The sequence below is a fragment of the Rhinolophus sinicus genome, chromosome 17, assembly GCF_057876585.1.
Source record: "Rhinolophus sinicus isolate RSI-liver-muscle chromosome 17, RSI-T2T, whole genome shotgun sequence".
NCBI classification, from domain to species: Eukaryota; Metazoa; Chordata; class Mammalia; order Chiroptera; family Rhinolophidae; genus Rhinolophus; species Rhinolophus sinicus.
This window is the reverse complement of record NC_142517.1, coordinates 108,185,938-108,204,046: the sequence shown is the minus strand read 5'-3', so window position 1 is coordinate 108,204,046 and position 18,109 is coordinate 108,185,938. Positions and strand designations below refer to the sequence as shown.

Below are 18,109 nucleotides of genomic sequence, written 5' to 3'. Positions count from 1 at the left end.
GATTACCAAACTCATTTATAACTTTAGTATATGACCCAGTGTTTTCTTTCTTCCCTGAGTTTTATCATCTTGAGTGACTTCAATGTCTGGCTGGACCATCTAATCTAATTCAAAACTTCTCAATGACTTTCTCTTCTACTTCTTTACCAGGATTCCCTTGACAATACAAAGAAACTTCGTCACTTCCAAAATGAACTATTTAGAAAACTTACTCTATATAGGGCCATCCGTAGTTTCCCAAATTTACAGTTCTTTCACCCAGTTACTCTAACGCATCTGTTCTCTCTCATCTTTTGACCCTGCTAAACTCTCCCAATTTATACCTTCCTTTCATTACCTCTTTCCCTAACCAGCTTGGTCTCCATGCTCCTTCACTTTAAGCACTCTCTTGGTGATATCCTCTACCCATTCCATTGCCACTGTCTTTACCAGCTGTACCAATCTGCCAACCTCCCAACCTTGGATTCATCTAAAAGTCTGCCTTCTAAATATACGGTGATGGAAAGAGAACTGACTCCGGCTGGTGAACACACGATGTGATATGTAGATGATGTATTACAGAGCTGTACACCTGAAATCTATGTAACTTTACTAACAATTGTCACCCCAGTAAATTTTAAGTAAAAAAAAAAAAAAAAAAAAGAAAGGTTTGCCTTCACTGAAATGATATCCAGGCCACTGCACTGACAACAGAAAATCACTTAATTGCTTATGAGATCAGTACTACATATTCTTAGTCTTTAACCCCAATGGACCTTTCCTTATTAGTTCTCCCTTCAGGGTTCCACAGCAGCTATTTCAAATCATCGCTTTCCTCCTATCACCTATCCCAACTCCACTGCCACTTCCACCAATAATCTCATTTTCTATATCTCACATTTCCTGGGAAAAAACAAAAACCATTGCGCGCCATAATCACATCTGTAAACTTAGCTGAGTTATGTCCATCATTTTATCTTCCCCGACTGCAAAGAAAAGGACTGTATTCCCTCTGGATCTCCCATTAGGGGTATGGCTACCATTCGGGATGCTCCTCAGGGTCCTACTGCATCACCTACCACTTCTCTCTTCCTTAACTTCAACATGATCCTTTCCATTTGCTCCTCAGCACTAACATTTAAACATGTTCAAATCACTCTCATTTTACAACTACATGTCTGTAGCGGGTTGTCGTTTTTTCGTTTTTGTTTTTTTTTGAGGGTAGTTGGTTCCCTGTCAATCACCAATTAAGGTTAGAAAATGACAAATATAATAAATGCCCTGAGTAGAGACCTCAGCAAACATTATGTATTTCACCACAGTCTAAATTTCTAAAAATTGAAAAGCCCAATAATCTCTCAACTAACCATCACTCTTTTGAATCATTATAAACATAATTCTCTAGATGATTTTACCAAGTGTTATGGTGAACTTAGCTAAAATACTGTTGATACTGGGGTACAAGCCAGGTTCTACCTAGCTGCAACCAAATGTTTTTTCCTAAAATTATTTCTATGTCAACTTTGAACTGTAGTTGATTTATCTAGTTCTAAAAATCAAATCTCCCAAACATAGCCATCCTTTTATCTAAGTTTCTGATTGTATATAAACAGCCCAATTGAAAAAAATAAACAAAGGTGAGTATAGGAACATACTTTTAAGGCAGCAAAAACAGAGATATACTTTTAGAAAATTCTTTATTTCCCCCAGGACCTCTGAAGCAAATATCAAGCAGTCCAAGCTATAAAACTGACCTATTGGCTAACCTGCTGTCCTGGTGTTTCATACAGAAGCTGTCAAACAAAAGTGCATCAACTCCATTAATATTGTCATCTATTGACCTCTTATTTTTTTTTTTTTTTTAAGATTTTTTTTTTTTTTATTGGGGAAGGGGAACAGGACTTTATTGGGGAACAGTGTGTACTTCCAGGACTTTTTTTTTTTTCCAAGTAAAGTTGTTGTCCTTTCAGTCTTAGTTGTGGAGGGCACAGCTCAGCTCCAGGTCCAGTTGCCGTTGTTAGTTGCAGGGGGCGCAGCTCACCATCCCTTGCGGGAGTCGAACCGGCAACCTTGTGGTTGAGAGGACGCGCTCCAACCGAGCCATCTGGAAGCTCAGGTGCCGTGTTCAATCTTAGTTGCAGGGGGCGCTGCCCACCATCCCTTGCGGGACTCGAGGAATTGAACTGGCAACCTTGTGGTTGAGAGCCCACTGGCCCATGTGAGGATCGAACCGGCAGCCTTCGGAGTTAGGAGCACGGAGCTCTAACCGCCGGAGCCACCGGGCCGGCCCTGACCTCTTAATTTTATGAGGCAACAATTTCAGTGAGCAGATCCCAACTATATAAAGCTCCTAACTTTCACCACTGAGGGACCATCTGAGAGGTTCCTTTAAGTTCTCAAATACAAAAGCAGAAGAATCAAAAGAATTCTCACTGTGAGATATCACCTCACCCCAGTTAGAATGGCTATCATCAAAAAGACAAATAGTAACAAGTGTTGAAGAGGCTGTGGAGAAAAAGGAACCCTCATACACTGTTGGTGGGAATGCAGACTGGTGCAGCAGCTATGGAAGGCAGTGTGGAGGTTCCTCAAAAAATTATGAATAGAATTACCATATGACCGAGCAATCCCTCTCCTGGGTATCTACCCAAAATTCTGAAAACGTTTATCCATAAAGATGTATGTGCTCCAATGTTCACTGCAGCTTTATTTATGGTGGCCAAGACATGGAAACAACCAAAATGTCCTTCGATAGATGAATGGATAAAGAAGTTGTGGTATATATACACAATGGAATACTATTCTGCCATAAGAAAAGATGAAACAGTACCATTTGTGACAACATGGATGGATTTTGAGATTATAATGCTAAGCGAAATAAGTCAGACAGAAAAAGTAGAGAATCATATGATTTCACTGATATGTGGTATATAAAACTGAAAACAACAAAAGAACAAGATAAAAAAATGAAGAAACAAAAACTCATAGACACAGACAATAGTTCAGTGGTTACCAGACGGTAAGGGGGGAGGAGGGTGGTAGATGAGGGTAAAGGGGATTCAATATATGGTGATGGAAACAGAACTGACTCTGGGTGGTGAACACACAATGTGATATATAGATGATGTATTACAGAACTGTACACCTGAAACCTATGTAACTTTACTAACCACTGTCACCCCAATAAACTTTAATCACAAAAGAAAAGAATTCTCATTGCTTTGCTAAGATTACTCTAATAAATCACCACTTAAATACTGCTTCTTATGAAAGAATAACAAGTAGGCAAACAATGCTGGCTTCTTATGAAAAGTTAAATTGAATAGCAAGTAGGCCAAAATGTGGGCTTCTACTTCATATGAAGTAGGCAATAGCCACCCTACCCCTCATAAAAAATAAAAATAAAAAAAGCAAGGAATGTATTCAACCAGCTGAAACTGAATAATTATTTACTATTGAGTATTAATTAAATGGTAAGCACTCTACTAGGTACGTTTTAATGTTATCTTCTTTATTCCTAACAATGATCATTCAAGGGAAGTAAGGCTATCCACATTTTCCAGATGAGAAACTTGAGACTTGGAAATGTTAAGTAACTTGCCCAAGTCTTTAGAGCAAGCAAATGCAGAGCCAAGATTCAAATTTAGGTCTATGTGACTCCAAAGGCTACGAACTTTCCACAAGGTCACAGAAACTCTTAATCATCAATCCATAGGTGCTATAAAATATAAATAAATGAAGAAGAGTGGGATCCTCAAAAACAACCACCAAATTTTAATTATAGGCTTTTACTTTATATTAATAAATTGTGTCTTTAAATAATGCTGTCCATAAGAAATAAAATTATGTTTAAAATGTTTCTAAACATGAAAAGGTAGATAACAAGTATGCATACTTAAGGGCTTTTATAAATAATGTTACTACAAGTCTAGGCATGGTACTAAGGCTCAAAGAAGTAAATTTATCCAAGGTGACATAGCTAATCAGAATGTGACCTAGAGTACCTAAAATTACAGTTTCTCAATAAAAATCCTTTATAATTTATGTGTTTCAATCAGTCCTAAGTTATCAAAAAGGAAAAAAAAATATTACAAAATATTTTTTAAAAAGTAGAGGAAGAAAATCTCTTCAGGAGGAGAAACTGGCTAAGGTTGAAAATCTCTTATCTCTAACTGGGGTTACTAAAGGCTTTGAAACTAGCCTTAAACGTTAAATTTCTACATTAATTACATTTATCAAAAGCTTCAATTCATACTCAACTTAAAGGAGATTCTTTCAAAATACTGCCAGTTCAATTAAAAAAGTCAATCCTTTTAGCCTCAATAAATTTGTCTAAATACTTACAGAATTTAACCAATGAGTAAACTGTACTTCTCATTTCGACAAAATTGTAAGCATAAATCACAGGGAAAATACATATGAGAACATATTAAAAATACTTTGAATGCTACAAAATTTAATCAAATAAATTTTGTAAAGTTAAAACAATTTTATGAAAATAGTTTTAATAAGTCTACCGACCTGGTATTTAGATGAGGTTCCAATATTTCCCGAACATGCTCAGGGAATCTCCTCCACAACTGGTGACCTGGGCTGCCGGTCTGCATCTCTCTACAGTCATAAATAGAAAGTAATTCCTACAAACACATTATTTCACATTTGTAAATCCACAATGAAACAGATAAACCTTTACATTTATCAACATTCTACACATTATAGTTATAAAAATACATAGAAAAATACACAGAATTCTAAAATTTGGGGGTTGTGAACTTGCTTAGGACATTAATTTCAATGCTTAGAATCATTTAGGTGACAAGGTCACAAAGCTGTAGCAGTACTTGAACACGCAGTTTGTGTTCTATATATAATATGTATCGAAATATAAGATTAAGAGCTACTTGGAAGAAAAATTGAAATTTTATATATTTGCAGAAGCATAATTCTTAGAAGTTGACCTTTTTGAATTTTAATGAAAGCAACTACAAATTCAAAATAGCTCAAAAATTCAAGATATCTCTAATTCTAGATAAAAGATACTGAGCTTAAAATTTTGAAAATAAGATGCAAATGTTGAAGACCAATTTACTACTCAAGCCCAAGAATTAAATGATTATTTTACTTTCCTGAAAATATAACAAATGCGATTTTATAAATGAAGAAAAAAATGTTAACATTAATCTTTAAAACAAGATAACCTGTTAGGATACCCTAACACATTCCATCACTTATTATTGTTCTTTTCAATTCCACTGAAAATGACCATATGCAATAGATACCTACCTACAAAATACAAGCAAGCACTGTCTAGCAAAACGTGTACTTCACACTTGTATTTCGTATTTTTAAATAAAAGGTAGCATATCATTAAGTTCAAATACAGAAGTATCCCAAACTCATCCTCATTAACTTTGAAGTGTTATTAAAATCTGTCTTGAAGCCAGCCTTGCCTGGTGTTTGGCAAAGTTGCTCGTGCTAACAGGAGCCCTCTTCATCAACCTCCAGACGGACTCAGTTGATCAACAATTCCATAACTTTTGTTTCGGGACCATTTACACTCTTAAAAACACTAATACATTCACAAATGTGGAACTTGCTTCATATTTCATTGAGAAAACAGAAGCAATCAGAAGAGACCTCTACCGCTTCCATTCTCCTATCTACCGAGCTCAGTAATATCGGTATCAGGGCCACAGGCTCTGCTTTCTCACTTGTTACTACAGATGAATTCTTTTTGCCATTAATTAAGGTTACCCCTTCCACTTCTACACTATGTTCCACATCTCTTTACAACTAAAATAGTATTACACCATTTCTCTCCTACATCATCACTTTTCTCCTTTCTGCTGAATTGTTCCAAAACAAGATGTTATTTATCATCTTTATTCCTTATTCCATAGCTACTATTTCTATTCTTCAGCATCCAGGACTGGATGGTTTCACTAGTGAATTCTACCAAACCTTCAAAGAGGATCTAATACCAATCCTACTCAAACTCTTCCAAAAAACTGAAGAAAAGACAATACTCCCTAACACATTTTATGAGGCCAACATTACCCCGATACCAAAACCTGGCAGGGACAACACAAAAAAGAGAACTACAGACCAATATCTCTGATGAATACAGATGCAAAAATCCTAAACAAATTTCTAGCAAATCGAATGCAACAATGCATTAAAAAGATTATTCATCACGACCAAGTGGGGTTCATCCCAGGGGCACAAGGATGGTTCAACATATGCAAATCCATCAATGTGATACATCACATAACAAAATAAAGGACAAAAATCATATGATTATATCAATTGATGCAGAAAAAGCGTTTGACAAGATACAACATCCATTTATGATTAAAACACTTAATAAAATAGGTATACAAGGAAAATACTTTAACATAATAAAGGCCACATATGACAAGCCCTCCGCTAATCTCATAATTAATGGTGAAAAACTGAAGCCCTTTGCTCTACGTTTAGGAACACGACAGGGCTGTCCCCTATCACCTCTGCTTTTAAACATAGTATTGGAGTCCTCGCCAGAGCACTCAGGCAAGACAAAGAAATAAAAGGCATCCAAATTGGGAATGAACAAGTTAAATAGTCACTCTTTGCAGATGACACGATGCTATATATTGAAAACTCCACCAAAACGCTGTTAGAAACAATCAACGAATACAGTAAAGTTGCTGGCTACAAAATCAACGTACAAAAGTCCATTGCATTCCTATATGCTAACAATGAAATCTCAGAAAAAGAAATTAAAAAACTAATTCCTTTTGCAATTGCAACAAAAAGAATAAAATACCTAGGAATAAACTTAACCAAGAATGTGAAAGGCCTATATGCTGAAAAATATAAGACACTTTTAAAAGAAATTGAAGAAGACACAAAGAAATGGAAAGACATTCCGTGCTCATGGATTGAAGAATCAACATAGCTAAAATGGCCGTATTATCCAAAGCAATATACAAATTTAATGCAATCCCCATCAAAATCCCAACGGAATTTTTTAAAGAAATAGAACATAAAATCATCAGATATGTACAGAACCACAAAAGACCCCGAATAGCCAAAGCAATCTTAAGAAAAAAGAACAACGCTGGCAGTTTCACACTCCCTGACTTTTGCTTGTACTACAGGGAAACATTAAGCAAAACAGCATGGTATTGTCAGAAAAACAGACACATAGCCCAATGGAATAGAATTGAGAACCCAAAAATAAAACCACATAAATATGGACAGATAATTTTTGACAAAGAAGCTAAAAACATACAGTGGAGGAAAGACAGCCTCTTCAATACATGGTGCTGGCAGAATTGGAAAGCCACGTGCAAAAGAATGAAACTAGACTGCTATCTGTCACCATGTACCAAAATTAATTCAAAATGGATCAAAGACTTAAGCATAAGACCTGAAACAATTAACGGCATAGAAGAAAACATAGGTACTAAACTTATGGCCTTGGGTTCAAAGAGCATTTTATGAATTTGACTCCAAAGGCAAGGGAAGTAAAAGCTAAAATAAATGAATGGGACTATATGAAACTTAAAAGCTTCTGCACAGCAAAAGAAACCATCGACAAAATAAAGAGGCAACCAACTGAATGGGAGATTTTTGCAAACAGTGCCTCCGATAAGGGGCTAATATCCAAAATATACAAGGAACTCATGAAACTCAACAACAAAAAAACAAACAACCCAATTGAAAAATGGGCAGAGGACCTGAAGAGACATTTCTCCAAAGAGGACATACAGATGGCAAATAGACATATGAAAAAATGTTCAACATCACTAATCATCAGAGAAATGCAAATCAAAACCACAATAAGATATCACCTCACCCCAGTCAGAATGGCTATCATCAACAAGACAGATAGTAACAAGTGTTGGAGAGGCTGTGGAGAAAAAGGAACCCTCATACACTGTTGGTGGGAATGCAGACTGGTGCAGCCATTATGGAAGACAGTGTGGAGGTTCCTCAAAAAATTACAAATAGAATCACCATATGACCGAGCGATCCCTCTCCTGGGTATCTACCCAAAAAATCTGGAAACATTTATACATAAAGACACGTGTGCTCCACTGTTCATTGCAGCTTTATTTACGGTGGCCAAGACATGGAAACAACCAAAATGTCCTTCGATAGATGAATGGATAAAGAAGTTGTGGTATATATACACAATGGAATACTATTCGGCGGTAAGAAAAGATGAAATAGGACCATTTGTGACAACATGGATGGATCTTGAGATTATAATGCTAAGCAAAATAAGCCAGACAGAAAAAGTAGAGAATCATATGATTTCACTGATATGTGGTATATAAACCGAAAACAACAAAAGAACAAGACAAACAAATGAGAAACAAAAACTCATAGACACAGACAATAGTTTAGTGGTTACCATAGGGTAAGGGGGGAAAGGGGTGGTAGATGAGGGTAAAGGGGATCAAATATATGGTGATAGAAGGAGAACTGACTCTGGGTGGTGAACAATGTGATTTATAGATGATGTAATATAGAATCGTATACCTGAAATCTATGTAAGTTTACTAACAATCGTCACCGCAATAAACTTTAATTTAAAAAAAAATATGCTCTGCATGTGCTCTGAGATGTTTTAATTTCTGAGTATTTATATTATTGATATTTAGTCTGATATTTACTCAAGTGCTCAGAAATATAAGTATGTTCGCTAAATCATTTTTTAATAAAAGCAAAAAAAATTAAACACAACCTAAATGTGTTAAATAAATTTTTTAAATAAAATGTATATTTATATTGAATATTAAGTTACTGAAAAAAAATGAATTGTACTGACATGGAAAATTGCCTGAGATAGACTATGAAACACAAAAGAAAAATCAAGCTACAGAACATCATAAGTAATATAATCTCCTTGTTTGGTGGAGAAAACATACATATTTAAATATACATAAATAATGTTCAAAGTACCTGTAATAATTCTGAAATTTTTATCATGAACTTGTATTACTTTGATAATGAAAATGAGAGTTAAAACACTAAGAGTTTCCAAATTATAAAATTTACAGCTTTCTTACTAGAACCTAATAACATAAAGCCAGTAATGACTGTGAACTCTTACCTGAATGGCATAAGCAGCTGAGTCTTGAGCTCGGCTATTATCTGCATATGCAAGGTAAGCTCTTGTTAGTTCCATCAATAATCCATAGGCAAAGCTTGAATCTTCTACTCCAGTCTCAATAAAAACAAGAAAAAAATTCAAGGATATTTTGTATAAATTTCTCTAAACCATACTCTGCCTTCCATTGTGAATTTAACTTAATTGCCTAAGTGAAGTTAACTTAGAAAAGGAAAGGACAGTCAGGTTCAAATTAAGTTTGGTACCAAGGCTAAAATATAATGTGTAGCTAAGAAGCCAAATCGAAGGTTTTTAAGGCTATTTATAAAGTATATTAGAATCATTCAACTTTTGTATAGCTCTAGTAATTTTCATTTTTTGTTTTTTAACTCTTAGAAAATTATATTTATCTCATTTCCTAAATAGCATTCTGTGGAACACTGGTCCCTTGAGAAGCTCTGAGAAATAATTTTAACATAACTTTCTCTTGGAGATTCATAATGTGTATCAGTACAGAGGATGCAAAAAAAATGTATACACATTTTAAGAAAGGAAAACTCTGTATTAATTGTAATACTCAATGTATACCGATAACAAAAGATGAATACAAGTCACGTTTGACTTCTGCAATTACAAGATGTGCTCAAAGTGGTTACCATCAGCATCCAGACACTTCTGATTACTGCTTGAGCATAGGTACAGTAACATCTCTTAAAATGTGTATACATTTTTCTGGCACCTCCGGTATATTAAAGGTTCTGTTTAATTTTGTTTTACAGGACTTCCAAACTCATTTGATCACATAAACTTTATACACACACTATTAAAACACCTTGGGAAATTAGTTTCCCATGAAAACACTTAGCAATAGTGTTTAAATAGTAATATTTAAATAATTAAGTTTTAAATATTTGTCAAAATTAGGTTAGGAAGCTTATTTAAAAGTACACAGCAAACTAGACTGGGCTCAAACTTCACTGTTTTTGGCTAAAGATATCTACAACAGGATTAAAAAATAAATTCAGAAATTATCTATATTGCCTAGTTTAGATCAAGTTCCACTAAGGAACTTTATAATAAGCTGAATAGCTCTTTATAAATGGAACAGAAACCCCAATAGGACAGAGAACTCTCCCCGTCATTCCAAATTACCATTACTTACCACAAATGTAAAATCTTTTCCTTGGGTTTCGGTTGTTGAGAAATCTAGTCGACCTGGATCTATTGCCCCCAGCTCCCCTAAGCATTCCCCACAGAGCAGCCGAACTTGAGAGTTTGCATCTTGGCAACCTTTCAAAAGCACTGTCACCAACTGTGAGATAATGGGTTCCACTGTTTCACTATCTGTTGCATATTTTATCAGTTTTTCCTAAAATAAAAGAGAAAAAGTTTATACATAACTTTTACAAACTAGTATATTAGAAATTAGAAAGCTCAAAATGTTAAGAAATATCTGACATAAATGATGACAAAATTAAATTCCCATATCTGCAGTCTGTTCACCTAGTTTTGATGAGTTCACAATATGTTCCACAGTCTTAGAATCCTTAAGTGTATCTGAAAGTTTTAATCATTAATTCTTTAAACAAACAGCTACAGGTAGTGAGTATTATTACTTCAGCATACAAAAATAAGTAAGACATAGTTCTTACCCCAACGAGTTCACATTCTAATGGGAAAATAGACATGTAAACAAATAATTATCGTATAATATGTACAATAACAAAAACATTTACAAGGTAAAGAAGCAATGAAGAAGATGAAAAAGAACTCAGGATAGTCAACAGATATTTTAGTAAATATATCAAGGAGGAACAGCTATTACTTAAAACAAGACTGAAAAGTACATAAAAAACTACTAGAGAAGGAGAAAAAGATATGGGGAAAGGGAAATGATTTAAAAATAAAAGAGGTAAGAAGAAAGAGGTAGCCTTAATGAAAAATACAATGGTTCAAATAATCTTTTTTTAATCTGTCTCCTGAGGATGCTGTAATGAAAAACTGTTAAGAAAGAGACTACTGGGGCCAGACCGGTGGCTCAGGCAGTTAGAGCTCCATGCTCCTAACTCCGAAGGCTGCTGGATTCCCACATGGGCCAGTGGGCTCTCAACCACAAGGTTGCCTGTTCAATTCCTCCAGTCCCGCAAGGGGTGGTGGGCTGCGCCCCCTGCAACTAGGCAACTGGACCTGGAGCTCAGCTGCACCCTCCACAACTAAGATCGAAAGGACAACTTGACTTGGGGAAAAAAAAGTCCTGGAAGTACAAACTGTTCCCCAATAAAGTCCTGTTCCCCTTCCCCAATAAAATCTTTAAAAAAAAAAAAAAAAAGAGAGAGAGACTACTCTCAAGCCAGTTAAGATTTAGATATTATACTTGTGTGACCACTTTAGAACTACTTTATTTATATGATTTCCTTTCTAGTAAAAGTAAAGCACAGGTGATGCTGAGCTAGCACCTCACAGAATACATCCACTCTACATCTATACTTAAAGCAAATCCTCCTGAGAGACAACTGAGCCAACTAGTCAGCCTCTGCACAGCAAGCAAGACAGCAAGACAGTGGCCACATAGAGAAGGCTGGGGAACCAGGAGAGCTCTCCGGGAGCGGAGGAAACAACCCAGGACCGGAGGAATGGGTAAGCACCATTGTTTACTTACACTTGCCGGGCCCCTGGACCACGAGCAGGAGCCCCATCCAGGTTCTCTGGTCCACCTGCAGGGCGTGAAGCCTGTCCCACCTGCCCCTAATGGAGCCAGACCCAGCAGAAAGAGGAGAGCGTGCACACAGGGCCCCTCCACCCGGAGACTGATCCAGTAGGTGCAGCAGGGGGCTGCTTCCCACTCCCACTGGGCTGCGCACAAATGGGGCTCCGCCACCTGAAGAGAGTGCGGAGCCAACAAAACATCGCAGTATCCGCCTGCAGGGCTATCCTGTCCAGAGAAGTGCAGACAGTGGGGTGCTACTGTGTGCTCATGTGGGACTCTCCCTCTTAGAAAGAGTGGGGAGCTAACAAAACACTGCGGTACCCACACACAGGACTGAAGGGTCCAGAGGAAGTGCGGAGATAGTGGGGCACTGCTGCATGCGCAGGTGGGGCTGCCCAGCCCAAGGCTAATGCGGAGTCAGAAAAACTCTGCAGCACCCACATGCCAGGCTGCCCTGTACGGAGTGAGTGGGGTACTGCTGTGCCCCACCTGGAGAGTTGAGTATTACCCAAGTACAGCTGTGCATGCACGTGAGGCTGCCCACCCTCACAAAGGGTGGAGATGGACAGACACACAGAGAAGCCCCGCTCAGAGCCTACCCTGACTGCAGACAAAGCAGCACGACACACAGGAAGGGCTGCAGGGGCGGGGTGAGGGGTTCCATTGGGCACGGGAGCAGGGCGATTCCACTGGGAGAGGAGCAGAAATAGCAAAGCCCAGAGATGCACGTGCACGCAAGGCTGCCCTAATCAGAGAAAGAGCTGTGCTAATGGAACGTTGAGACCAAGCAGGCAGAGTAGCCCCGCCCACACGCTGCTCTGACAGGAGAATTTCGGCAGCAGGGCACTAGCGTGTGGGGCGTGGCAAGGCTGAGCACCCAAGGACCTGTACTGCCTGGAACCGGAGCATAACTAGCAATGTGTTGAGGTGCCAAACACAGGCCCGCCCCAAACAGAGAAGGGGCGGAGCAGGTGGGGCGCTGAGAATGCAAAGCAACCCTGCCCAGCCCCAGCTCTGGCCACAGGGCGTTAAAGCAACAGAGCAAGCCCAACGCACACAGAGTAGCCTAGACTACAAGTGCAAGGAAGCACGCACACACTAGGCCACCCTCCATGGAACCCACTCCTTCTGGCCAGGTGACACACCAGGCACAGCTCCCACTACAAGAAGCCTGCCAAAACTATTCAACACACAGCCTACTCAGAAATCACTCTTTGTAGACTGGGGGAGAGAGCTATCCTGTCCAACCGGTAGGAATAAACACAGAAAGTCAAACAAGGTGGGGAGACAGAGACTATACCCCAAATGAAGTAATAAGAAAAAACTCCAGAGAAAAACCCTAATGAAACTGAGATAAGTAATTTGCCTCATAAAAAATTCAAAGAAACAGTCATAAGGATGCTCAACAAACTTTAGAGGAACTCAGAGAACACTTCAACAAAGAGACAGAAAATGGAATAAAGAACTAATAAGAGGGGTGGCCGGTTAGCTCAGTTGGTTAGAACCCGGTGCTTATAACACCAAGGTTGCTGGTTCTATCCCCGCATGGGCCACTGTGAGCTGCGCCCTCCTTGAAAAAAAAATAAAAAATTAAAAAAATTTTAGAAAGAGGACTGCCCGATGGCTCAGTTGGTTAGAGTGCGAGCTCTTAACAACAAGTTTGCCAGTTAGATTCCCACATGGGATGGTGGGCTGTGCCTCCTGCAACTAAAGATTGGAAACGGCAACTGGACTTGGAGTTGAGCTACATCCTCCAAAGCTAAACTGAAGGACAACGACTTGACTTGGGCTGATGGGCTCTGGGAAAAACACTGTTCCCCAACATTCCCCAATAAAAATTAAAACAAAACTAACGGACTTAACCACCACTAAACCAGCCTAATAAAAAATATTAATGGGTCTTCTTTATGCAGAAAAGGCCATAACCAGAAATAGGAAAGGAAAGGGGGTAAAAAAACTCATTAGTAAAAGCATCCATGCAACAATCACAATAAATCAACTAATTAAAAGGTCAACAGTAAGGTTAAAAAACAGTATTAGCAAAATGATCTATAACTACAATAAATAATCAGGAGATGGGCCAGCTTGGTGGCTCAGGCGGTTGGAGGGCTGTGCTCCCACAGCCGAAAGCCCCAGTTGGAGTCCCACATGGGCCAGCCCGCTGCGCCCTCTATAGGGAAGACTGTGAACAATGGCTCTTCCTGAAGCTGGGCTGCCATGAGCAGCCGGAGGTCGGCGTAAGCTGCCATGGGCTGCTGTGTGCTGCCGTGGGCTGCTGTGTGCTGATGTATGCTGCAGTGAGCAGCCATTGGCCACACTGGCTGGCAGCCATGAGTGGTTGACAGCCATTGTGAGCGGTCTGTAACTGACGACAGCTGCCCTGAGCTGCTGTGAGCAGCCAACCAAAGACTGGTGACCAGCTGCCTCAGCTGGGGACGGGGGAGGGAAAGATAGGGGGACGGGGAAAAAAATCAGGAGATACACAAAACAAAAAGATATAAAACATGATATAAAAGACATAAACAGAGAGGAGTAAAAATGTAGTGCTTTGAGAATGCAATTGAACCTAAATGCCTATCAGCTTAAAATAGTACCAAAGATATAGATGGATATATGAACCTCATAGTAACCATAAACCAAAACATATACAAAAAAATGGAGAAATGAATCCAATCAAAATAGTAAAGAAAACCAAACAACCAAAAGGAAAGAGATCAAGAGAAGGAACAGAGAAGAACAACAAAAACAACCAAAAACAATTAACAAAATGGCAGTGAGTGAGGCACCTGCCAAATAATTACTCAAAATGTAAATGCATTAAATGCTCCAATAAAAAGACACAGGGTGGCAGAATCGACTAAAAAAAATATGAGCCATCTATAAACTGCTTACAAGAGACCACTTCAGATTGAAAGACACACCCAGACTGAAAATGATTAGATAGAAAAAGATATTACATGCAAACAGAAATGAAAAGAAAGCTGGGATAGCATACTCACATCAGACAAAATAGTCTTCAAAACAAAGAATGTAAAAAGAGATGAAGAAGGAAATTACATAATTTTAAAGGGATTGTAAATATCTATGCACCAAACATTAAGAGCACTCACGTGTATAAAGCAAATATTAATAGACATAAAGGCAGAAATTCACAATAATACTACAATAATTGGGGACTTTAATGTGCCACTTACTTCAATGAATAGATCACCCAGACAGAAATTTAGTAAGGAAATCAATGGCCTGAAATGCTATTATTTGACCAGTTTGACTTGACAAAGAGCATTTCATCCAAAAACTGCAGGCTATACATTTTTCTCAAGTGCACATGAACATTTTCCCCGGCAGACCATACAAAAAAAGCCTCAATAAATTCAAGAAGATTAAAATTATATCAAGCATATTTTCAGACCGCAACGAAATGAAACTAGAAATCAACTATAGCAAAACAACTAGAAAAAAGATACAAATCTGTGGAGATTAAAAAACATGCTTCTAAACAACCAATGGATCATAGAGGAAATGAAACAGAAAATTAAAAACTACCTTCAGACAAATGAAAATTGAAACACCCAAAATTACAAAATTTATGGGATGTAGCAAAAACAGTTGTTAAGTGGGAAGTTTATAGCTATATAGGCCTATCTCAAGAAGTAGGAAAAATCTCAAATAAACAATCTAAATTTACACCTAACAAACTAGAAAAAGACAAAGAAACAAACCCCAAAGTAAGTAGAAAAAAGGAAATAATAAAGAGTGGAAATAAGTGAAATAGAAAAATAATAGAAAAGATTAGTAAAGCTTCCACCTGAAACTACTACCATACTGTATGGTAATTGAAAATAAATTTTTAAAAATTAAAAAAGATTAATGAAACTAAGAGCTGGTTCTTTCAAAGGATAAATAAAATTGACAAATAAAACTGAGCCTCTAACAAGACTTATCAAGCAGAAAAGAGACAGAGCACAAATAAAATCAGAAATGAGAGATTACAACCCATACCACAGGAATACAAAAGATCATTAAAGAATACTATCAACATTTATATGCCAATAAATTCAACAACTGAGAAGAAATGGATAAATTTTTAGAAACATACAACCTTCTAAAACTAAACCAGATAGAAACAGAGAATCTCAACAGACCATTACTAGCAATGAAATCGAAGCAGAAATCAAAAGACTCCAACAAACAAAAGCCTAGGACCAGACAGCTTCACAGGTAGTACCTATCCTTCTCTAACGATTCCAAATAATTAAAAGAATAAGGAACACTTCCAAATTCATTCTATGAGGCTAGCATTATCCTGATATCAAAACCAGACATCATTCCAAAAAGAGAATTATAGGCCAATATCCTTGATGAACATAGATGCCAAAATTCTCAATGAAATACTAACAAACCAAATTCAACAGTCCATTAAAAGGATTATATACCATGATCAAGTAGTATTTATACCAAGAATGCAAGCAAAGGATGGTTCAAAATCTGCAAAACAACGTGATTCACATCTACAAAACCAAGGGTAAAAATAGTATTATCTCAACAGATGCAGAAAAAAACATTTGACAAAATTCAACATCGATATGATAAAAACTCCCAATAAAGTGGGAATAGAAGGAACCTACCTCAACTTGATAGAGGCTATATATGACAAGACCACAGCTAACATCCTACACAATGATGAAAAGCTGAAAGCTTTTCCTCTAAGATAAGGAACAATCAAGGATGCCCTCTCTCAGCACTAGTATTCAATACAGTACTGGAATTCCTAGCCACAGAAAACAGACAAGAAAAAGAAATAAAAGGTATCCAAACTGGAAATGAAGAAGTAAAACTGTCACTATTTGCAGATGACATAATATTATATATAGAAACGCCTAAAGAATCCACCCCAAAATTAACAGAATGAATGAAAGAATTCAGTAATGCAGCAGGATACAATAGTAATATACAAAAATCTGTCACATTCCATTACACTAATAACAACTGGGAGGAGAAATGAAAACAATCCCATTTATAACTGCATCAAAAAGAATAAAATACCTAGGAATATACTTAACCAAGAAGGTGAAAGACCTGTACTCTGAAAACTTTAAGACATTGAATAAAGAAATTGAAGATGACACAAATAAACGGAAGGATATACCATGCTCATGGATTGGAAGGCTTAATATTGTTAAAATGACCATACTGCCCAAAGCAATTTACAGATTCAATTCAATTCCTATCAAAATACCAATGTCACTCTTCTCAGAACCAGACAAATATTACTAAAATTTATATGGAACACCAAAGGACCTGAATAATGAAAGCAATCTTGAGCAAGAACAACATACTTGGAGGTATCATGCTCCCTGAATTATACTACAAGGTTATAATAATCAAATCATTATGGTACTCCCGCAAAAACAGACACATAGATCAATGGGACAGAATAGAGAGCCCAGAAATAAACCCTCAGTTATATGGTCAACAAATCTATGACAAAGGAGGTAAAAATATACACTGGAGCAACAACAGTCTCTTCAACAAGTGGTGTTAGGAAAACTGGACAGATATATGCAAGAAATTAAACTGGACCACCATCTTACACTATATACAAAAATAAACTCAAAATGGTTTTTAAAAACTTAAATGTTAGACCATAAACCATAAAACTCCTAGAAGAAAACAGGAAGTAAACTATTTGACATCAGTCTGAGTAGTATCTTTTTGGATCCATTCCCTCGAGCAAGGGAAACAAAAGCAAAAATAAACAAATGGGACTTCATCAAATGAAAAAGCTTCTGCACAACAAAGAAAACCTTCAACAAAACAAAAAGACAACCTACTGAATGGGAGAAGATATCCGCAAATGACATGTGCAATCAGAGATTAATAATATCCAAAATACTAAGAAACTCCTACAACTCAGTAACAAAAAAATAAAGAATCCAATTGAAAACGAGGCAGAGGACATGAAAAGACATTTCCCCAAAGAGAACATACAGATGGCCAAAACACATATGAAAAGATGCTCAGCATCACTAATTATCAGAGAATTGCAAAATTGAAACCACAGTGAAATACCACTTCACACCTGTCAGAATGGCTAGTATCAGTAAATCAACAAACAACAAATGTTGGTGAGGAGTTGGAGAAAAGGGCACTCTTGTACCCTGCTGGGATTGCAAATTGGTGCAGCCACTATGGAAAACAGAGTGGAGGTTCCTAAAAAAACTAAAAATGGATATACAATATGAGCCAACAAATCCACTTCTGAGTATTTATGCAAAAAAATGAAACCACTAGTTTGAAAAGACATATGTACTCGTATTCAT

General features: G+C 37.3%; 1 protein-coding gene across 4 annotated transcripts in view; it reads right to left on the bottom strand.

The window, feature by feature from the left end:
• ATR (ATR checkpoint kinase) overlaps window positions 1-18,109 on the bottom strand; it is a 119,252-nt gene that overhangs the window by 58,210 nt on the left and 42,933 nt on the right. For all 4 annotated transcript variants that reach the window (XR_012497058.2, XR_012497057.2, XM_074334043.2 and 1 more), the window contains exons 22-24: window positions 10,242-10,448; window positions 9,083-9,196; window positions 4,501-4,616 (exon numbers count right to left, since the gene is read on the bottom strand). Coding sequence is in view for 2 of the 4 variants with exons in the window: in XM_074334043.2 (XP_074190144.2) it covers window positions 4,501-4,616; window positions 9,083-9,196; window positions 10,242-10,448 (437 nt within the window). In the remaining 2 variants the exon portion in view is untranslated. The remainder of the gene's footprint in view (window positions 1-4,500; window positions 4,617-9,082; window positions 9,197-10,241; window positions 10,449-18,109) is intronic.